Genomic DNA, 23,099 nt, shown 5'->3' with positions numbered 1-23,099 from the left:
TGCTCTCTGGTCCCAACTTCTACCCAGAAGCCAAGCAAATGGATTACAAAAACAACTGGTGGTCAGGTTAAGGCTTAAGTGGGACTCACACTGGAAGCAGCAGAGGTGATGGTATTGCTGGGCTGTGCTTGGCTTTCAGGAGCTGGGTGTTGGAGGGTGGGATGGCTTATCTCTGTGGCTCCCAGGATAGCCCAGTGTGCTGCTGCTGCTGCTGCTGCTGCTCCTGCTCTTCTGGCCAGCAGTGCTACTTTAGTTTCTTCTGAGGCCTGGGAGCAAGGCCAGGACATGGTGTTCAGGATACCACAGCCATTTTGCCTTGGATAACCAGCATCACCTGGGGCATTAGGACTCTTGGAAATTTTCCACTTGTGTTTCATAGTCATGGGAGAATTTCCAGCCAAGACTTTTCCTGCTCACGGATAGGCAAAGCAGAGACCTCCCACCCCAGCTGCAGCAGCAGGCGGGACCCAGCTAGCTGCTCTTACACTGACTCAGCTCAGCCTCCCCGGCAGCAGGCAGTATCTGGCTGGAGCACGTCGTCTGTGTGGCAATCTCAGGAGTCGTCATGGAGCCTCCAGCGCCAGGCTCAGGTCTGTGTCATGGGTTCTGTCAGTGAGCATCTGGCAAGAGCAGGAAATAGCTTTGTTTGTGTGAGGAAGGATTTCAGTGGCATGGGGCTTCCTTTCTAGAGAGACTGTTACTGTTTGTTGAAATTGGTGGCATTTTAGAGCTTTCTGACCTGGGAATGCTTGTTCGATGCTCATCAGACCCTGCTGCCTGTAACAATGAGATAAGCTGTATTACTAACTGACTGATGCTGGCGAATTCATAGTTAAGCCTGGCAAGCCTATTGGCTTGGGCTGACAAATGGTTGAAAGGCAGACATGACCAGGCAGCTGGAACTGAATTCTTCTTGGCACTTGCAGAGTGGGCTTTCCTTGGCAGCCCTGGCCTGCCAGGTGTTGGAGAGGGGAGAGTGCGCTGCAGGGCATGACTGGAAGGTGGGAACTCTGTGTCTAGGATGGCCAGAAGACAACAGATATGCAAAACCCACATAGGTAGCTCAACTCCCACCTGCATCACGGAGTCCATCCTGAGGATAGTTGAAGTTTTCCTCAGTTGTTAATACACTAGCTGAAGTTCTGTAGGTGATTCATGTGAGTTCTCTAAAGAAACTGTCCAATGATGATGCTGGGGTCTTCAATGCACCTGGTGGACCTGGGCTAGGGGGATGTGAGATACATCTCCCCCATAATGAATCACAGGTTGTTTTTGTTTGTTGTTTGTTTGTTTTACCAGCAATAAGCAATCAGTGTCTCTTATGATCCAGTTTGAGATGGTTGATTTAAGCTATATAAGTTAAAGATGTATACTGAAAAGTATGTTTGGTTGACTTGAGCAAGGTAGTAGTCCTCTAAGATGGAGGACTCCCATGTGTGATATAAAGGACTCTCCCAAATGCCCATTTCTGAGGAGTCCCATTTATTTGTAGGGTAGGAGCCACAGGTGTGTATGTGTGTGTGTGTGTGTGTGTGTGTGTGTGTGTGTGTGTTGGTGGGGGGGGGGGAGGGGGGGGTGTGTCTCAGTGGTGTCATTCTCTTTGTGCTGGGCTCTTTCTGTGTGGGTCCTAACTGCCCCAAACTGCTGGAATTAAGGAGTTTGATTTATTTTTTCCCTCATTTTCTATCTGTTTCCCTGTTATTCTTTATTTATGTAAAAATGGCATGATGGCTGAATGATATCTGCTTTGAGTGTGTCTCTCTCACAGCCCCTGGACATAAAGCAATGCATCTCCAGATCACTGTAGTCAAAGTATGCTGTGGTTTTGTATATTGCATATCTTGTTTTAGGAGATGTGGTTGCAACATCATCATAATTATAAAATTCATTGCAAGTAGGTATGCAGTCATTTGGATATTGAAAAGCTCTTTATATAAAGAATGCAGGCAAAAACTTCTATTTTTTTTCCTTCGGATACTTTTTTTAGATTTCTAGAATGAGGTACCTTATGGGGTGCTTTCTGGCCTTTGCTGCCCTTTACCTGAGCCTGTTTCAGAGCCATGACATGACACATGACATGCTCTTGAACCTGTAGATTTGGTGTTGGGGGATGGGGTCTAGCTTTGTTCTGCCCTGATCATGCTTTCTGATTCTTGCTTTTTTTTTTTTAAGTTGTTTCAACCTTTTTCTCCTGTCACCTTCTTCTTGAGTCTCTATTCTGATGGTCCCTTAGCTTCCTTTTCTCTGTCATCAGGACACAGAAATCTCCACAGCCAGCTTTGTTCCTCTTCCTCTTTGTAGAGGCCAGGCTTTTGCTGTCTTGGGCATGGTTGCATGTAGAGTTGGCTCTTCCTCACCAGCTCCCACCCATCCAACTCCCTGAGGGTGAAAAAAGATGTCTAGGAAAAGCATGGCCCTGGTACCTAGGGAGGGGGAAATGAGTTTCAGAGTCAAGGCCCACAGACATAGCTCTGACTGCCCATTACTAGCCTGTTTTCCTCCTTCCTGCCTGTGTCATCAATTAGCCCTGTCTACCACAGAGAAGAACAGAGCAGGGAGCCTCAGGCACCGGAAACCTGTGCACCTAGAATTATGCCTCTCAGAACTGACAGGACCTCAGAGATCATTTAGTAGCATAACTTAATCTCACAGATGAGAAAATTGTGAGGTCAGGGAATGAGTGTTCTAAGATGGCCCAGTGAGCCCCCACCCCTGTAATTGCTTCCTCTCTCTGCTAGACTGTAACAAGGCACCGTCTCTCCTTGGTCAACAAAATGGTCAGCAAAACCATTTGTCTCTTAAACCAGCCTTAAAGAAACTGTGGTAATAGGTGGTCAGAAACCTCTCTTCCAGAGCTGTTTCCAGTGGAGGCTTCTTAGAGAAAAGGTGGTGATATGCACTCATTTTGTAAGTGTGGTGTTTATGAGGGATATTGTGAGGAAACCCTGTCCTGGGCCCAAAGGGACACAGTTCAGTAGCGTGGTGTAGTAACTAAGGCACAGATGTGGAACTGGGTACCCAGTTTATGTTCCCAAAGTAGAGACTCAGTGAGGAAAGGGCCAGGAAGGAAAAAAAAAAAAAGCCGAGAACAGCATAGACTTCTGCCAACCTATTGCAAGTGGGACCCTGGGTGAGTTTGGTCTGTATGCCTTTATTTCCTCATCTGGAAAATGGGAACAGTTAGAGTAACAGAGCTTTAACAGTTGCATAGTGTGTACAGTAAGTGCTATGCAAGTGTTTGCAAAGAAAGAGACACAGAGGAACAAGAAGAAAAAGGAAGGAGGGAAGGAGGGAAGATTAATACAGCTTCCAAGATGCAGAGAGGTAGGTAGGCAAAGCTTCTTTGACAAAGTGAGTTTTCAGCTAAGTAAACAGTATCCCGGTTCAAAATCTTCATTATATTTGCTAGGTATTTTGTTAAATGATCCTTGAAGACTGAGGGGTCCCTTAAAACTGTAATCACAGATTCCTTCTTTCAGCAAATGTGTTTCCCAGGGCTTTGTTATAATCTTGTGGGCCTGAAGCTCACTGCTTCTTTCAGAGTACTAAGCTAAGGTCTTAGAAGGTTTTGTTCATGTTGTGGCCCTCACACCATTCCTGAAGAGGAGAGGGGAAGTTCTGAACTCTCTCCTGACTCTTCTCAGTGTTGGAAGCAAAGGCAGCGGAGCTACTTTATGCTGTACATTCCCCAAAGGATGAGAAAATGGAAACATATGGTTGAGCAGTTCATTCTTTGACTTCTGAACATTTCCTTTCTCAATGAAATGTGAGTGATCTTATGTACTTCATACCTGATTACTTATGAAATTTGGCATTTGAATCTACAGCTGAGCCAAGGACCAGGTAGAGGCCAGATCTCCTGCTTCCCATTCTAGGGACTTAGAATATATCTACTTGGGACCAAAGCATGCAGTCTCACACTTGTTATTTCTTTGCTAGCCGAAATGCCACGCCAATTCCCCAAGCTGAGCATCTCAGAAGTGGATGAGCAAGTTCGACTCCTGGCGGAGAAAGTATTTGCTAAAGTGCTCAGAGAGGAGGACAGCAAAGATGCCCTCTCCCTCTTCACCGTGCCTGAGGACTGTCCCATTGGGCAGAAGGAAGCCAAGGAGCGGGAGCTGCAGAAGGAACTGGCTGAGCAGAAGTCTGTGGAAACTGCTAAAAGGTTTGTCCCTGGGACTTGGCTTTTATGTGTGTAGTATTGTTGTGTGCTGAGCTGGGGTACTTCAGAGGGCTAGCACATCCCTGGGACTGTTCATTTCTTAACCAAGACCCCTTAACTCACCACTTACTTCCTGAAGAATGTCTTGGGGCATGTTTGGTTGAAAAGATCAAACCCCATTCTCTCCTGATGTTTTAAATGCAACAGATTACATGCAGAAATACATACCACTTCCAAATAGCACTTCCCTGTTCATGCTGGGAATTTGAGGATTTCTTGGGGAAGCACTAGCTTTACTTGTTGGCATGACTCATCTACATTTGCATTAGTTACCATGTGCTGGGACAATGTCCTATTGTAACAATATTCAGTTTGGATCAATTGTGGAACTCACAGTGGGTGGAGAACAAAAATTAGGCAACTGGATAAGTTGTTATAAGTTATAAGTTATGCCAAATCCTGGATCCGCTGGGGTCTACCCAGAAAAATCAAACAACAGAAACCATTTGAATGTTGGAAATAGGATTTTCAGGCAAGGAATTTGTTACATAGGTCTTGAAGCTGAGAAGCTAAATAGGGGGGAAGCGATAGGCACAGTAAGGGGCTGATAAGACAAGAGAAAGAGGTGGTGTATTGGAGCCTGGGGTATGGTTGCTCTGGGCAAGTTGGAAGTCTGGAGATCTTCTCAGTAGAAACTGGAGCCCAGTGCAGAGCTGAAAACATATAAGGAGGTACTATAAAAAACATAAGGAGGTACTATACCTTGATTTGCCCTTTCTGTAACTTCCAGGTTCCTCAGGGTCTGCCATTGGGAGAACTCATGCCATCTGACACCCCATGGGAAACAGAGGAGAGGATGAAGAACAGATAGGGGGACAAACAGGCTCAGGACTGGCACAATGAATGCAGTGAAGGAAGTGAATAATGAGGGTGGGAAGGAAGTTGGGGAAGAGAATAAAAGAGGGACAGAGAAGTGAGCGGTGTTCATCTCTATTAGATTGGGCAGTTGAGGGTGTTCTCTTTGTAGAGAACATTTTAGTATGGACTTGAGGGGTACAAAGGAGCACCGGTGGGTGGAGTTGGTGGTAGCCTCACAGGCAGATGAGTTGGACAGGGCAGAGGCCTCCAAGTACCTCAAGGAGATTGATGTAGTTGGAGGGAGATGTGCCAGGTCCTGCAGCTGCAAGTTAGGCAGGGTCCAGATCAGACAGGCCTTCTGCTCCCTGATAAGAAGTTAAGGTCTCAGTCTAAGTGCAGAAGAAGTTATCACCTTTCACCTGGGATATGGGGCTGCTGTGGGGTCCCCACTTGCCTACCACACTGCAGACCTTGTCAGCCAGTGCCATGGGACTCTGAGCCTCTTGGAGACCCACTCACAGGTCAGACCCTTCCCAAGGTCCTTGTGTTTACAGGAAGGTCCTTTCCTTTTCCTGGCAGTACCGAATTTAAGCATTTCCTTGACTTGTCTGGGAAGAACTAAGAAGTTGATTACTGGTTTAAAAATAAGAACAGAAACTTTCCATCTGTAAGATCAGTGCTCACCTTCCTTGGTGAGGGAGGCTGTGGGTCCCCGAAAGAAGGGACTGTGAACCCCTGGAGGAGACAGCTTTCAAGGTCATGGGCCAGTATGCTTACATACCCTATCAGACTGATTATGGTATATGTAGAGGTGAAATTCCATGCTGTATCCCCTTTGAACCCTTACAGACAGTGAAATAAAACAAATACTAGGAAGTTGAAACATGTCTTAAGGGGTTGGGGATTAAGGAGCAGCGGTATAGGTTAATGGAAATAGGAATGGTGGTAAATCATAATATTCATATGTGAATACATATGTGAAAATGGAACCTGGAAACCCAAGAAGACTGTTGGGATAGGGTAGATGGGAGGGTAGGAGAGAAAGATGACAGGGGTGATAGGATCAGGATGCATTGTACATATGAATAGACTTATTAAATTAGAACCCTTTAGTACAACTATTTTAAGGTAGTAATGAGAGAGGAGGGAGGGAAGGAGGGAGGGAAGGGAGGGGAAGAGAGAAGGAGGGAGAGGGAGAAGGTGAGAGGGCTGTGGGCCAATTTGTGCTAGGTGAGGTGGGCAGGGCCAGGCTCCACGACATACTCAGGCCTGGAAAGTAAGAACTTGACTATAGAGACCCTTGTCTACCCGGTGCCAGTCTGGCAGAAAGGCTGATCTCAGGGACTTGACTGCTCTGCAGGCTTTTCTGTGTGCTCTGAATTGGGCATTTGAGACCCTTCATAATGAGAGGAAAAGGAGTCCTGGCATTTTTATTACCAGGAACAGTAAGTGTCTGAGGCGAATTTCCATTAGAGTAGCTCAGGCCTCACATCTGCAGAAAAATTAGGAAAGGGCTGTGGTTTTTAGACCAGAGCTCAGGTGAGGGGCAACGCAGAAGCTTTCTTATTCTCAGTCCCAGTGGTACACTGCCATTTCAGACATTCCTCTGTAAACTCCTCTCCAGAAAATTTTTGTCTCCCTTCCTGTTAGGATGTGGTATCCTGGACTTGCCCCCATTTGACCTCATCGGCATTTCACTGTGTTCCCAGGCTCCACCGTAGGCCTTACCCATGCTTCGGGGAGGTAGACATCTAGCAGATTTCCTGCCTCCCTGTTGCTGCCTCACAGGGACCGTATCAGTGAGTGCTCTGCTACTCACTGGCATACTCGGTGACCTTAGCTCCCCAGCCTCCTCTTCAGCTTATACAGTGGGCATGTTAATAGTAGCTGTCTTTATGGGGCATTGTGGGAAATGAAGGGATATGTATGTAAAAAGGCTTAGGATTTGTGTGATCTGGGTACACTTATGTACCTACTTTCTTGCTGCTGGGATGGGATGCTGGAGCAGCTGCTGCTACCTTGGAGGGTTGAGGGCACACATGAGCTGAATGCTGGGCCACTTAGCTTGCTTGTTCCTTCGTTTGCACATTAAGCTCACTGTGGGTACCTGTGGCATCTAGATTTTGCAATGAAGCAAGGAAGGCCCAGGGAAGTTGAATGTGCTTGCACCAGGATACATAGTCAGTGAGTGACAGTGCATATCTTTTCAATCTAGATGGCCACATCTTAATTGGGAAACTTCCTGTCTTCAGGCAGGGGTGGAGTCTTAGCGGCTTGATCCAGTGTCATCACTAAAATGGCACCAGGTAGTGTTCCCAAGGAGTCCATGCCAGTTCCTGAGTGACAGAGAAGGAAGGTGGATATAAGTCTGTCTGTGTCATTTGCTTCTTTTCTGAAAATACAGCCTGATCCTGGGGTCACATGTCAGATCTGCCATGACCCCTGGATCTATGTACACCCAAGGTTTCTTTGAACTTTCCTGCTGGATGAAAGGTATCTTTATGTGAATACATGGTTCATATTTTTATGGAGGATACCTCCCCAGATCCCTCTCCACCTACGTTCCCTCCTTGACATTCTGGTATACACGATGAAGTGCACCTTCCCAAAAGGAGCTCACAGGCTCTAGAAAGCAGTAAGCAGATTTGCTGAGCCCTGGGGTTATGTGTCTGTATTTCGATCTGGACCATGAGATGGGGCTTCTGGTTTGGAAAAAAAGCCACCAGACCCAGGCACTCAGAGAAGACTTTTCTTTATAATTTCTGTATCTCCTTTATTTACAACCACCCCCAAATCCAAACAAAATACCCACAACCATTTTATGTTTAATGTAGAAGCACAAGCAAGAATTATGGTAGTAAAACAGCGTCTTAGAAAAACAAGTTGATTGTAAGCAAGAAAGGTCAGTTCCTAGTACTTGGAATTTTGTGGTATGGGATTGTCCCCTGTAGGGCCAGGCTGCTTGCTAATATGGCCTGTGGGTCTGAGCGCTGACCTCGGGGCTGCTCGAGGAGACCCTCATTTTACAGGCCAGGTCCAGATGGAGAGGAGAAGAAGTTGTCTAGGTCTCCGCTTTGGGTGGGCTGTCGGTGCAGGCAACATTAGGAACAAGGAGAGAACTGGAAAGCCCTGGTAGTGCCAGAGGGTCTCTGTTTTGAGTTTTGCCTGTGTCACATAGCAAGGTTCATCTGCCTTCCATGTGTACACATGCAAACTTAACTAACACTGAGCACAACATGAAAAATGTCTGATCAACCAGAGTGCACACAGGGTTCCTTCCTGTCTCCTGTTTCTTTTCCTTCCTCTTCCTCTTCCCCTTCTTCTCCTTCCTCTTCCTCTTCCCCTTCTTCTCCTACAACTTGGTTGAAATGATTTATATACCATAGAGCCTTTTTGTTTTGGGGCTTGAACTCAGGGCTTGGGCTGTCCCTGAGCTCTTTTGCTTAAGGCTGGCTCTCTGCTACTTCGAACACCACTTTTGGTTTTTCTGGTGGTTAATTGGAGGTAAGAGTCTCATGGACTTTGCTGCCCTGGCTGGCTTTGAACCACAATCCTCAGATACCAGCCTCCTGAGTAGCTAGGATTACAGGCATAAGCCATCAGAGCCTGGCTATAATCTAGCCACTTAAAGTGTATAATTAAGTGAGGGTTAGCAACCATCACTTTAATCAATTCTAGAACATTTTATCATTTAAAATGTTTATTTATGTTTTGATAGTACTGGGGTTGAACTTAGCCTCTTGCTTGTTAGGCAAATGCTTTATGTAGTAAGGGCTACTCTACTGGCCCCTTTTTGAGTTGGTTATTTTCAAGTCCAGGCTAGCCTGGATTTCAGTCCTATTTGTTCTTTGCTTTGTATACCACTGCACAGAGCCATTCATTGTTTGAGATGGAGTCTTACAACCTTTTTAATGCCTGAGCCGGCCTCAAACTGATTTTGCCTCTAAAGTGTCTAGAACTGCAGGGTTGAGTCACTGTGCTCAGCTTTAAATTTTTATTTATTTAGAGACGAGATCTTACTATATAACCCAGACTGGCCTATGTACTAATAATCCTCCTGCCTCAATCTTCCCAGTGTTAGGAAATATTGACACATATCATCATGTCCAGCCTTAGCACATTTTAGGCTTCTCCAAAGGAAATTCTGTATCCTTTAACTGTCACTCCCCAATCCTCTCATCCCATCTTCTCTTTTCTTTTAGCAGAATTCTAAAAAGCTTATTTGTCTTAGTGTTTAGCCTGTCAGAGATTTGCAGAAGCACATTAAAAACAAGGAAAAAGAGTTCTGTCTGCAGGGTCCCAAAGTGAATTGTGCTGATTATAGTGACAACTTTGGAATGGCCTTGGTTAGGCCACTTAACTGCTTCCTAATCTGTAAAATGAGTGTAATGAAAGGACCTGGCTTGTGAGAACTGAATGAGCAAACACACGGGAAATGCTCAGAGGAGCTTGGAGCATAGTTGTTGAGGCTTTTTTTTTTTTTTGTTATTGTTACTGTTTAACAGTCAACAGTGAGGGTGGAAACAGAGTAATGAAAAGCAGACACAAGATTCCAGAGCATAGCAGTCTAGGGACAAAATGCCCTTGAGATGGTGACTGGATAGTATAGCGATGACCTTGAGTCATGGAGACACTTCAAATTATGTTCGGCTTGCTCTGCTAAGAATGCAAGACTTGCACATTGCACTTAGAAAATGCCACATCGACATTATTTTAAGTTAGGATATAAGGGGAACAGACTTTGTTATCTGAAAAATTTGGCTGTCCAAAATAGCTACTTCCCAGAGCATGTTTGGCGTAAAACAGGTATTTGTTAGGAGTTGAATATAACACAGCTGTGACATTATTAAGTCATTTGATTATTATTGCTAAGGAAGAAGAGGCTATGGTTATGGTCTTTTTCACTCGATGGATTTCAAGGTGTGCCAATTAAAGTTACACCATACTGGTCAGGCTATGGGTGACCTGACCATGACTGCTGACTATGGGGTCTCAGTGCCCCTTCCTCCCCTCCCTCCCCCCCCCCCCCCCCCCCCCCCCGCAAGTCCCCTACTGTTAGATTCCTCCCCTGCAGTGTCCAGTGTGCAGCATACATCCTGGTCAGCTGTTTCTACTTTCTTTCCTGAAAGAAAGTAGACCCTCTGTCCAGACTCTGGACCCTCTGTCCAGAGTCACACAGCAGGTGCCAGCTCTCCAGCTACTCTCCTTGAGCCAGGGGTCCCAGTTCCATGTAAATCTAGACAGTGACTTTAGAAACAATAATAGTGGTGGGCCTTGGGAGTGGCATTCAGTGGCATGTTAACAACCCCCCTGCTGCTCCTCAGCTGGAAGTAGAGGGGCTGCCAGAATGACTCTTCTCCATACCTCCCACCCACCCCAGCTGGGAGCAGGGGTTCAAACAGGATATTTCCTGTTCTGAAATTTCCCCTCCTGCTCCCTCCATGTGGCTTCATTGTTTCCACCCCTAGTCTGGATTAGGTGTCCCTCTGGGATCCCAAAATATCCTGGGCATATTATTACACAGACCGCACTGTATGTTGACAGGTCTGTTGAACTGTGTGGGTCCTGCTCTGCCATCATCACAGCAGGAGCCCCTGAGTCACAGGTTAAGTTTGAGCTACCTGTTTTCCTAGGGCTTAGTCCCTGAGGGGTTATGGAATGAAGGGGCGGGGTCCATGTATCACCCTCCCCCCTCCCCTGTTGCTCACACTTCTGAAAGCTTGGTTGAAGGTTCCTGCTAGTGTCTCTCCTTGCCGGGCTGACTCACCCTAGACAGACTCACAGATAGGGCTTTGGAAGGCCCCTGAGAAGATGGATGCTATTCTCTAGGAGGAAGAGCAACAAAGACTCCCAGAGTTTATTTAGCATAAGAATCGGATGTTATAGGAAGGCTCTGGGGGTGGGGGTGAGGGTGGACAGAGCAGGCAGAGATACTGTGCCAGTGATAGAAGATGAGATGCCATAATAACCGCCATCATTGCCTTGTCTTGAAGGCCTGGTCAGCAAGCAGGAAGGTCCCTGTGGCCCTGGAGGACCAGCTATCTGGGGGATGACTGGAGGCGCTGGCAGATCTGCTTCCAGCTTGGCCTAGAGCTGTTCTCCTGGCAGTCCACACCCTGACAGCTCCTTGGCATCAGTGCTATTCTGCCAGGTGGCTGGGGGAAGGAGGGGGTGGGCCAGCTGTTGTAGGATGAACTGGCGTTCCCTGGTACCTCAGGGGCTAGCACAAGCTCTGACAGGTGGGACCAGACAAAGGCAGATAACCTATCATGAGGGATCGCTTTCTAAAGATTGTGTGTTGTGTTTAACTTTGGCCTAGTGCTGAGTATATGCTTTGTCACCTACTGAATAAGCAAATGAGTACTGATGTCTTATTTGGGAATCTAAGTCTGTCACAATTCCAAGCGAAGGCTGCTGTAGTGTAGGGAGAAGGTTGGGGTATAGCCTTTCCCATCTAGGAGACCTCATAGTTCTATAATTCCAAAGAGCTTATGGCATCTTCCTTAAACATTTAAAAAATATTGTAGTTTACAAAGGGGTTTCAAGTCAAAATGTCAGATTATGAATACCATTCATTTTGATCAATGTCACCCTCCCCCATCATTCTTCCTCATCTCTTTAAACCCATCCATCCCTTCAAGTTTATGGTAATTTGTGAGGCTTGAACTCAAGGCCTGGGCACTCTCCCAGAGCTCTTTTGCTCAAAGCAAGTACTCTACCACTTTGAGCCACAGTTCTGCTTCTGGTTTTCTGGTGGTTAATTGGAGATAAGAATCTCATGGACTTTCCTGCCTGGTCTGGCTTTGAACCTCAATCCTCAGATCTCAGCCTTTTGAGTAGCTAGGATTACAGGTGTGAGCCAGCACCTGGCCTTATGGTAACTTTAAAAAAAAATTTTGTGACATGGGGGAGGGGAAGGGGGACACATGTGGGTACACACTCACTTAGCTACCTTTCTCTACCTCTGTAGTATCGAGTGGACACTAGATACAGGCCCTATTTTTAAAATGCCCCTGTCCTCACTGAGCTGTTACTCAACACTACAGTGGAGGAGGAAGGAGGACCCAACACCTTAAGAAAGGAAGATCTATGCACAGTCCTGATCTATTATACAAGCCCTTCAACACAGACAGCAGAGAGGAGATCAGAGATTGGAGGTCTCAGAACAACACAGCGCTCCTTGTTTAGAAGATGGAGGGCTGTTTGCATACCTTTAGGAGGTATGGTGACTGCTGACCAACAGCCAGCGGGGAGCCAGGGACTCAGTTGTTCAGCCACGTGAGGCTGATTTTGCCAACAACATGAATGAAAGCTTGGGATCAGATTCTTCCCCAGTTTCCAGACCAGAGCACAGTGTTGCCAACACCTTCCTCTTGACTTTTGATGCTATAAACACAGAGGCAGCAGAGCCTGCCAGGTTTCTCACCTTTGAACGATGAACTCATAAATGGCTGCTGTTTAAAGCTACTAAATTGGTTGCAATTTGATGCAGCAATAGATGATAGCTTTTCCTACTTTTTGATATGCAGGTTCCGTTTGGCTTCTGTGATTGCAGTCTCCGCATGAGGTGACTGGCCCTGAGGAGGTGGTATGGGGTTGTTCACCATGTCCCAGGGCCTGAAGGTCTGAGCTCTTAGCCTAAGGACATTTGTACATAACAATCTGGAGCTAGAACTGAAAACCAAGGCTGGAGTCATAAGGAGTATTTGTAAGGAGAGCTCTCTGGGCAGCAGCTGGTGAACTGGCTTCCTCGGTGGGGTAGATGTGTCCACATTCTAGGACAAGCCTCAGAGGCCCTTGGCATAGGCAGCCCTCCAGCTTTAGCCTGTGGGTGTGTGTGGTTTGTTGTTGCTGTTTTAACCTTACTTGTTGCTCACCTGAAAAATCACTTGTTGCTTGGCCTTAGTAGGCCGAGAATTTAGGCATCATGGGATGAAGTTGCCTAGAGATAAAAACAGTGACTGACAGATATGACAGTGACAGAAACTTTGAGTCCCATGGGACCCAGCTGAGCCTGTTGGAGGATACAAGGAAGCCCAAATCCATGGCTCCGTTTTAGGCATGATTGGCCAAAAGGTGCAACAGAATTTCAGGCTCTGGAGTGGATCTGCTGCTGAGGAATGATTGGCTGGGATGTGCTGATATCTTCCTTAGGTCAGAATGCTGACCCAGCTCCAGTTGATAGATGGCAGGCCAGGGAAGGCCTGGGCTGGGGACTCCAGGAGTGCTGGTCGTTTCCTGAAGCAGCCTCTTGTGCAAGGCTGGGACAAAGAAAAACTCCTAAGGAGAGGCAGTTTCTATCTTGTAAAAGTAAACAGCCAGCTGGGCCCCTGGTTCACACCTGTAATCCCAGCTACTCAGGAGGCTGAGATCTGAGGATCACCAGTCAAAGCCAGCCCAGGGAGGAAAGTCTGTGAGACTCTTATCTCCAATAAACCACTAAAAGAACCAGAAGTGGCGCTGTGGTTCAAGCAGTAGAGTGCTTGCCTTGAGCTGAGGAGCACAGGGACAGTGCCCAAGCCCAGGGTTCAAGTCCCATAACCAAAAAAATAGGAGCCTTGTCCCAAAAAGATAGTAACACGGTCTTTGCCTTAGGCAGGTTAAGAGCCAGAGGGTCATAGCAAGAGGGGAGAACAGGAGAGCTAACCCATGGTTCCTAAAGCAGTGAGGAGAGCTGGGCAGGGCTGACAGGAAGCCAGATGCTTCTGGATGAACATGAGGCCTGAGGTCCATCTGAGGATGGGTGGATTGTTCCTCATCCTGTAAGTGTCACCAGGGCCTGGAGAAGGGGTGTGCGGTTCAATGGGCTCTGGTGGCTCATGGCTGTCATTGGGTCCTTTGCTGGAGGCTGGCAGTGGTCAAATAAATACCTGGGAAGCTACTGGCCCCTGTGGCACAAGGTAGGGCAAGGAGCCAGCCAGGTTCTGGCACTGGACTTAACCGTCTGGAAGCAGGATTCCCCAGGAGGCAGAAAGAGTCCAGAAGGGCTGCTGGTGGCCACGCCTAGTGCTGAGGAATTTCCTTCCTGGGGACTCCAGGACTTGGCGTGACATCATTTGAAGCATTACTGTTTTGTTAGTGAGGAAGACAAAGTCATCACAAATCAATTTGCAAGTTAGCATGAGCTTGCAGCCTTGAGCCCTAGCAGGAATGAAATCATCTTCTGGTGCCAGGGTGACAGGCCCAGAGTCCAGGCCTGAGACTGATGCTGAGCAGCCCTTTCCTGTAACAGGGATACAGATCTATCCCATGCCAGCAGCTGCTACCTGGGTGGCAACATGGGGCTTGGGGAAGGTGCTACACGGGGGAGGGCTGGGGAGAGCATCTACTGCCCTGTGGCTCTGCAGAATGACCTTTTCATCTCTTAGGGCCCCAACTCCCAGTCTCTGATACCTAATTATAAAATGGGAAGGTTGGACCCATCTCTTCTCATTCTAGTGCTCCAGGTTCCTGACTCTCTGAAATACAGTGTAGTTGTCTCTGTGACCCTCTTGGGTCACCTTCCTATGTTGGCTCATATGTCAGGCACTGAGTTTGGGTTATTGAAGACAGAAGGCTGCCCACCCCTCAATGATAACCTGGCTTGGTTCCATCCTTACTTCTGTGAGCAGTGTGTTCTGTGTCTGCTGGCATCTGTTTAATGTGCCACACACCTTGCAAACAGCCCACAGCAGATCCTAGTGACTGCAGTGCGTGTGTCTGGAGTGCTATGTTGTGTCTCATGCAGAGACATGGGTAAGAAGAAGGTATATGTAATTAGAAACTGCTTAGTGGTCTCTGGCCAGCAGCAGTGATTAAGCATGGGTACCATGTACCTTGTGGACTCCGTCACCACTTGCCTCTCCAACTCACTACTGATGTCTCCCACTGTTCCTTGTCCTTGGCTCTTAGAAAGAAAAGTTTCAAAATGATCCGGTCTCAGTCCCTGTCTCTGCAAATGCCGGTGCAGCAAGACTGGAAGGGTCCCCCAGTGGCCAGCCCGGCCCTGTCTCCTGCTGCCCCTGTCCCTGGAGCCACTTCCCAGCTCACACCAGCGCCCTACGCTATGCCTGAGTATCAGCGGGTCACCATCAGTGGAGATTACTGTGCTGGGGTAAGGAGTGTGGGAATGTGTTATGGGCCTTCTGTGGGGTGGCCAGGGGCCCTTGGACCATTGGCTCGTATCTTTGAGGCTTGGTGCAGCCTGTGAATGTCTAGCAGGTGGTGGAGAGGAGGTGTAGGAGTCTGAAGAGAAGGTGCATCCTAGCACAGGCTGTGGTGTGTGTGTCTAGGGGACTGTCCAATCTCCATGTGGAGAGCCTAGGACCACAGGCTGGTATGTTGCCTGTGGACTGTAAATTCCATGTGTTCTGAAGGCCAGAACACTGCCATATTCACTAGTAGCTCACTGAGAAAGGTACCAGCTTGGGCTGTTTAGTGTTCCTTTTGTTCCATAGATTTAGTCATTGGCTAGTTTGTGTGAAATCAATTATGGCTGATTAAGCTCTTATTACAGGCTTCGTACAGTATTCTTTTTTTATTTTTTAACAGTATCAAGACAATATTCTATTTTTTATTATTAAGTAGTTGTATAAGGGCTTACAATTCTATAAGTCAGGTTATGAGTACAATGCTTCTTGGGCAATGTTACCTTTTTTTTCATTTCAACAATCTTTTCTCTCCTGTTTCTATTCTCAAGTTATGCAGTTCATATTTTACTTAATGTGCATTGAGTATAATGACTACATTTGCTTACCCTTTCTCACGCCATTCCTGTGGAGTATTTATTATTATTATTATTATTTTGCTAGTTCTGAGGCTTGAACTCAGGGCCTGGGCACAGTCCTAAGCTTCTTTTGCTCAAGGTTCTACCACTTGAGCCACAGCGCCACTTCCAGCATTTTCTGTTTATATGGTACTGAGGAATTGAGCCCAGGGCTTCACGAATACTAGGCAAGCACTCTACCACTGAGCCACATCCCAGCCAGAGTCATTATTCTTAAATACAGACTAGACCCCCTCAACTAGGAAGAGTTGACTCAATTAGAAAGTCATCAAACTCCTTCCCCTGCTCCCTACTTTTAGAGATGTCATATCAATATAGAAAGAACTTCTTTGTACTTTTTATTGAGTGAATTTTATTCTACCATATGGCTACACCCAATTTATGATACATTCCCACGGATGGGAATTTAAGTGGGAAACAATACAGGCCTTGTTTGAAGTTTAGCATCTTGATCAGGCCTTGGTCACCACGGGCAGGTGGACAGAGAGCTGGAAAGGGAGAGTGGAGGTGGGGCTGACTGCAAGCTGAATGAGAGACATTGGCCTGGAGAGTTTCCACACTTCTTTCTACTAGTCTGGTGCATAATAGGGAAGAAATCCCTCACCTATGAAGTTCCTTTCCAGAGAGCTACCTGACTGTAAGAAGCAGGCTGACTTTGTAGATTTCATTGTGTGTGTGTGTGTGTGTGTGTGTGTGTGTGCGCGCACGCGTATGTGCCTGCCTGTAGGGGGTCTACAGTGCTCACAATCTTGATGTAATTGTTGCACCCCTGGGATCCTGAGCACCCTCTCTGAACTCCTTGACCATGGCTCTGTTAGTGTGCAGGGATATACCATCATCTAAGATGTTTGTATCTGCTCAGAAGCCATCCTCTGGAAGGTACAAATGAGCACACTCCTGGGAGGGACACATGACCAAAAGAGACCCTGGTCAATGTGCATAAGGAGGAAAGACATATGCCAACTTCTTCTCATCTGCAGGAATTTATCTGTGATGACTTATTTATACCTTGAGATCTCTGAAACAAACAATGAAAAGAATGAATATGGCTTGCTCTGGATTTTCTTGTGTGAAAGTTAGCGTTCACATCCTCAGCAGGGATGGGGTCCAGGTTTTTGTCTTTTCCTGTGCTGGGTGCAGCAGCAGGCCTTCATGTTAACCAGAAGCCTGTGGGGCCTGCCTCCTCCCAGCAGCCTTAATTCTCTGTGTCTCTATATGGGGTTCCTCAAGACCACCTTCAGATTCAGTGACTTGCTAGAAAGACTCCCAGGATTCAGCATCCAGCTGTGCCCCAGCTGTGATGTCCAGAGGGAGGAGCCAAGCTTTGGAGGGGTCTCTCAGTGGATTCACCAGAATCTGCCACTCTCAGCACGCATCCAGTGGTGCGGCCCATGTGAAGTGTCGAATGATGCTCATTAGACCCTCAGCACCCAAGGATTTTTATTTCGTCTGCTCATATAACTGCACAACCTCAAATTCCATCTGTAGGACATCATATGTCTAGAGCAAACAATACTGTCTGGACAGTTTATACTCTCATTGGTTAGGGAATGGTGAGAACTCTCTCCTGAAATCCAGGTTACCGGGTGTCGGCCAAGGCCAATCTTTCAAAAAGGAAAGCAGTTTCTGGTTTGCTGTGTGTGTGAACTCTCTCCTGCATGCCCCCTGCTGCAGATTACTGTGGAGGACTATGAGCAGGCCGCCAAGAGCCTGGCCAAGGCCCTGGTGATCCGGGAGAAGTATGCACGCCTTGCTTACCATCGCTTCCCCAGGACCACAGCCCAGTACCTGGGTCATCGGCGAGCTGACCCTGCCCTCCCAGAAGAAGTCCTCCCAGGTATGGAATCCTGGCTGGAGGTGGGATCCTTTGTGGTTCCTGCCCAGTGGTTGACTAGGATGTTTTGTTAGCTGCTTTCCCCAGGGGCATTTTTAGGTTGAGGCTTTGGTGTTGGCTTCTGCTACATGGATGTTTGCTGTCCCTCTCACAGGACTGGTTTTCTGTGTCCAGTGTGCTTGGCCCTGTGTGGAGAGGGAGGGGTGAAGGACAGTCCCTCTTTATGGAGTCTGCCAGGGAGGTTGGCAGTGTCCTGAGGGAAGTTTAAAACAATGCAGTCCAACCGGAAATGCTGTATAGTGGGGAAGATGGGTCAAATGGGAACAGGTACTTGTTTCCCAGGGTAGGGAAGTAGCTGTGGGGTCAGACATACTTGCATTCATAGTTAGGTTCTGCCTAACTATGGACCTTAAGCAAGATATTTCTCTAAATTTCAGTTTACTGTGGGCTAGTAATGATGCCTACCACCTGGGCTGTTGTGAGAGTGAATGGGTGTTCGATGTACTGGGTGCAACTGTGGTGGCTGCATGTATGCTGCTGGCTTCAAGGAGTGGGGCAGGAGGAGGCAGGGCAGCTGTAGAGGGTGTCCGGTGTCTATTTAGCCTACAAACAGGCTGGGGGCAGCACAGTCTTAAGTCATGCAAATGAGGACAATGAGAAGTCCCTGCATCTGCTATTCTCTTACTGAGAGAAGACACAGCCACTCTCTTGAACATTCCTGGGGATCTCTAAAGAGCAAAGGAAGCTGAAACCTATCTCAGTTAAACTTAAAAAAAAAAGTGGGCTGGGAAGGTAGCTCAGTGGTAGAGTGCTTGCCTTGCATGCATGAGGCCCTGGGTTCGATTCCTCAGCACCACATAAGCAGGAAAAGCTGGAAGTAGTCATGTGGCTCAAGTGGTAGAGTGCTAGCCTTGAGCTGAAGAGCTGAGGGACAGTGCCCAAGCCCAGAGTTCAGGCCCCATGACTGACAGAAAATAAATAAATAAATAATATTATATATATATATATATATATATATATATATATATATATATATACTATATATATAGTGCAGCCTTGTATTCAGGAGTGTTCTGGGTCATGGGGCACAGCAGTGAACACAAATCCACCTCCATGCTGAGTAGAGAAGACTTGTAATTCCCAAGGTAGGACACATGTTGTTTTAACAGTGCTAAGTGCTAAGAAGACAGAATAGAGCAGGACAGAGGAGGAGATTGGACTTTAGATACTAGGGAAGGACTTGCTTTTGAGCTTAGGGAAGCTCACAAGGGCATGTTTGCCGGGTCCTCATTCTGTCCTGTTTTGCAGACTTCCACCCTCCGCCTCAGCCCCAGGAAGACCCTTACTGCCTGGAGGGTGCACCCCCCAACTTGGGCTACCTGGTCCGAATGCAGGAGGGCATCCTCTTTGTGTATGATAATGAGAAGATGCTGGAGCGCCAGGAGCCCCACAGCCTCCCCTACCCCGACCTGGAGACCTACACTGTGGACATGAGCCACATCCTGGCGCTCATCACAGATGGCCCCACGTAAGCCAGCTTTCCCCACCTCCCCTGCCGTTGCATGGCTGCCATGTTATAGCAGCAGGCTCCCTCATGGGCTGGTGCATTATTGCAGTTGTTACTGTCTGTCCCTTCTTCATGCATACGTGTGGAGCTTCTGTCTGCTGGTGGCCACTTGTGTATTTTAAAGTGGCTGCCACTCCCGGTCCCCGCAAGCTAACAGCCTCTCAGAGAGCTGTCAGCTGGTGGCAAGCTGAATGAGGCAGAGTGGGTATAGATGAGGACTCTTGCTTCAGGTCTTGAGTTCTGTTTCTGGAGGGTCACATACAGGAGCCAAGGGCTTGAGCCAGCCTGGTGGGCAGCTGCATTGACTGCTCACTTTTGGGTGGACACTTGAGCCAATCAGTGATGGAGATTCAGGGATCACCTGTGCCCTGGTGGCTTTGGGGGTGGCTGTGCCAGGTGTGTGTGTAGGGAGTCTGGGAAGGAAGGGCACTGTCACATTGTGGACCTTTTTCCTTTCATGCCCCTGACTTTTGGATTTTTCTGGGAATAGCGTGATGCTGGTCTGCAGGGGTTGATTGGGCTTGAAGTGGGCAGGCAGTGTGGCTCTTAGTCTGCACTGATCTGAGGGCAGAACTAAGAACTCGAAGGGGAAGGGGTGGTTTCTTGGAGACCCTCCTCAGTCAGGCAAGTGGGAAGTGGTTGTCAGGAACACAAAGTCCTGGGGCCTGGCTCAGCCTACAGACATGGCACTATTGTGGGTTGGTGGTTGTTCTATAGGAAGGCCTAAGTGACTGGATGGGGAAGCAGCTGCTGGTTGCATGGGGAAGCAGGGTGGCATGAACTGTGATCAGTTCCGTGGTGGTGGTAGACTCAGACATAAGGCTGACCACCTGGGTTGTGAAGCTGTAGCCACAACAGTAAGCCCCCTACCTTTGCTGGGTAAGAAAACTTCCCTACTTGTAGGTGCCTTTTCCCATGAGGTAGGAGCCTAGAGGCTTGAACCTCACAGAGATTTCTGTCTCAGTGCCCAACACACTACACTCCGAATCTGTCCCTGATTCGGAATATTCTCCTCTTTCCCTAAAGCCTTAGTGTTGAAAGGACCTTGGGATTGGGGAAATTTAGCCCCAATCCCAAGATGGTGGAATCTCTACATCCCCAGGGAGGTGAGTATGCCTTATAGTTTGATCGTAGTGTTGAGATTCTGAGCAATTAATTCCTTCTTTAAGGGATTCAAGGTCCCTGAGGATGGGTGGGGGAAAAAAGGGAGTGGATAGAGGAGGGAGACTTAACAAGGTCCCGCTCTGCTAAGAGTCAGGCCCTTTCACAGGCCCACACCAAGTTAGCCTGGGGTATGGTTGTGTGTGTGTGTTCATTTATTCTTTCTTTCCTTTCCTTCCTTTCCTTCTCCTCTCTTTCTCCCTCTCCTTTCTTGTTTTCCTCCCTCCCTCTCTCTCTCCCTTCCTTCCTTCTTCCCTGCCCCCTTTCTTTCTTTCTGCTGATACTGGGCTTGAACTCAGGACCTTGTTCTTTTACTTGGATTTTTGGCTCTAGGCTGGTATTCTATTACTACCACTTAAGCTACAGCTTTACTTTTGGCATTTTGCTAGTTAATTGGAGATGTGTCTCAGAGTTTTCTGCTTGGGCTGGCTTTGAACCTTGATCCCCAGATCTCAACCTACTGAGTAGCTAGGATTACAGGCATGAGCCACTAGTGCCCAGTGTAGTTGCCTTCTTCGTATTTATTCATCAGGTAGTTGTTAATGTGAGTGGAAGCTCATGAGCATTTGCCTAAATACACAGAGCTACAAGTTAACTCCATGGCTGACTCCCTACTCACATTCTGATGACAATGAAATGCTGGCCAGCTCAGCTGGTTCCATGGAAAGCTGGAAGCTTACCCACCCTGGAGGTCTCCAAACAGAGTTTGATGGAATGTCTCAACTGTTTCTCTCTCCCCATTCTGCAGAAAAACCTATTGTCACCGGCGATTGAACTTTCTAGAATCCAAGTTCAGCCTTCATGAGATGTTAAATGAAATGTCTGAGTTCAAAGAGTTGAAGAGTAACCCTCACCGAGACTTCTACAATGTGAGAAAGGTTCGTGACAGCCAGTGCTTAAGCCACTCACTGGGTAGCCCTGCTGGTCTGGGGCCAGGGCCCTGTGACGGTGAGCATCAGGGCTCCTGGCTAAGGTGGCCCTGAGGGCAGGAGGAGCTTGATGTGTAGATGATGTGTGCCCTCCTGCTGCTGTGCCTCAGACAGCCTGGTACCTCTCCAGGGCCACGTCATTCATCTTCTTCCTTGGGTGAAGGGTATATAGCCTGCTAATGACTCAGAGCAGTTGAGCACAGGCTGCTTTAGGGAAGGAGATGTGTTAGATTCATCATGGAGGGAAAACGCTGTTAGGACCTCAGGACTTGGGAGTTGGTGGTTTTGCATCCTTGGGAATCAGGTGCCTTAAAGAAAAGCTACCATGGGGCTATCTCTGTCCCTTTTCTACCTACCAAGTGCCCGAGTGGCTATGGCTCCTCAACCTGCTAGAGTGGCAGCAAGCCAGCTATGTACAAATGGTCTTGACCTCCAGTGTTTCCACTTTCTTCCAGGTTAGCAGCACCGTGAGGCACAGGTCAGGGCTGAGCATGAGTATTTGATGATGAGCAAGAGGCATTTCTTGCTTGTTACCTCAGGGATAAGTATTATGACAGGAGAGACTTTCAGTGTGTGGTAAAGGGCAGGTTACGTGTTGCAGATAGAAGGAGGAATAGGGGATGAAATGCGGTGTTCTCATGTCAGGCCATGCATGTACAAATGCTTAGGAGAGAGCAGATAGAGTTTGAATAGTCCATGGACATGACTGGGGATGGCTGGAGCTTCAGGTGTCAGGGAAAAGGAAGGTGTGGGGGAGGTGGCAGAGGTATGGAAGGTTCTAGATCATGTGGGGACCCCTAGGCTTCTCAGAGAAAGAGGGTCTATAGACTCCCACTTGGCTGGGACCAAGAGCCTTCAGATATGAGAGCTTGGCTTATGGGCTCTGAGAAGCTTCTGGAAGTGTCAGGGGTCATGTGTTAGATGCCACCTCCTGGGCAGCCTGACACTTTCACCATGAGGACCATTTGCTCCTTCTTTGTGAGGCTTAGGTGTAGATATAGGTGGGTACCTGTGTAACCGTAAGAACCTCTCAGCCCTGCCTGAGGCAGCCTTGTGCCCAGCACATGCCCTGGCAGGTATCCCAAGAACATTCTCACCCAGCCTAGTGTGGCCCAGCCCTCTGCAGATGTGAATGTTCTGGGCCTGCCTGTTTCCTACTGCCTGGAGCCAGGCAGTTTGCTCTCAGCACTGGCTCCTGCACTGTTTGCTTCTGAGGTGGCTGGGGGCCAGTCTCGGCTGCTCCCCAGCCACAGTGGGGGAAGGAATCCCGATGTGGGGCTGTGGTTACATATTACAACCAATCCTTGGGGTTTCCTGAGGGTTAATAAAGTGTCAGTGGACAGGAATGACCTTGACACTGTCGATGTGGCACAGCAGCCTCTTTTCTGTTTTTCTGTCACCACCATCGTCAGTCCATAAACAAGGCCCAGGGCTGCTGAGTGAGGCCCATGCTAATTCCTCTCCCCTCCCCCCCCAGCCACCCCCCCCTGTAGATAGAGGAGCATCCTGGGTGCTGGCTGCTTTATCTCACTCTCAAAGCCTACTGGCGGAGGACTGGCTTTCTAAAATCCAGTGTGGCGGGGAGAGGGGAGCTTCCTGTTCCTCAGGTGGCTGTTGGTGCTACTGGGGTGGGTCCTGTTAGCTCAGGTCCCAGGCACCTGCCAGCTCAGGGTGGAAATGTGACATCTTGGGTGAAAGCAGGGAATGCACTTAGATCTTGTAGTGATCAAAAACAGTGACTGCCAAAGAAAGCTGTGTGTGTGTGTGTGTGTGTGTGTGTGTGTGTGTGTGTGTGTGTGTTTGTGTTTGTCATAGGGCTTGAA

At 48.0% G+C, this 23,099-nt stretch overlaps 1 protein-coding gene across 6 annotated transcripts in view; it reads left to right on the top strand.

The window, feature by feature from the left end:
- The window catches only part of Ampd3 (adenosine monophosphate deaminase 3), a 42,001-nt gene that overhangs the window by 4,568 nt on the left and 14,334 nt on the right, over window positions 1-23,099 (top strand). For 4 of the 6 annotated variants that reach the window (XM_042691673.1, XM_042691672.1, XM_042691676.1 and 1 more), the window contains exons 2-6: window positions 3,940-4,165; window positions 14,912-15,113; window positions 17,460-17,622; window positions 18,928-19,147; window positions 21,096-21,225. In XM_042691673.1, coding sequence (XP_042547607.1) covers window positions 3,945-4,165; window positions 14,912-15,113; window positions 17,460-17,622; window positions 18,928-19,147; window positions 21,096-21,225 — 936 coding nt within the window. In that variant the 5' untranslated portion in view covers window positions 3,940-3,944. Of the gene's footprint in view, window positions 1-5; window positions 591-981; window positions 1,002-3,939; window positions 4,166-14,911; window positions 15,114-17,459; window positions 17,623-18,927; window positions 19,148-21,095; window positions 21,226-23,099 lie in introns of those variants that run through there. The other 2 variants (XM_042691671.1, XM_042691677.1) reach the window with 2 other exon arrangements.

This window comes from Dipodomys spectabilis, unplaced genomic scaffold (assembly GCF_019054845.1).
Source record: "Dipodomys spectabilis isolate Male_0828 unplaced genomic scaffold, ASM1905484v1 ptg000145l, whole genome shotgun sequence".
In the NCBI taxonomy this organism is placed as follows: domain Eukaryota; kingdom Metazoa; phylum Chordata; class Mammalia; order Rodentia; family Heteromyidae; genus Dipodomys; species Dipodomys spectabilis.
Note: the sequence above shows the minus strand (reverse complement) of the source record. Positions and strands in the feature narration are given on the sequence as shown.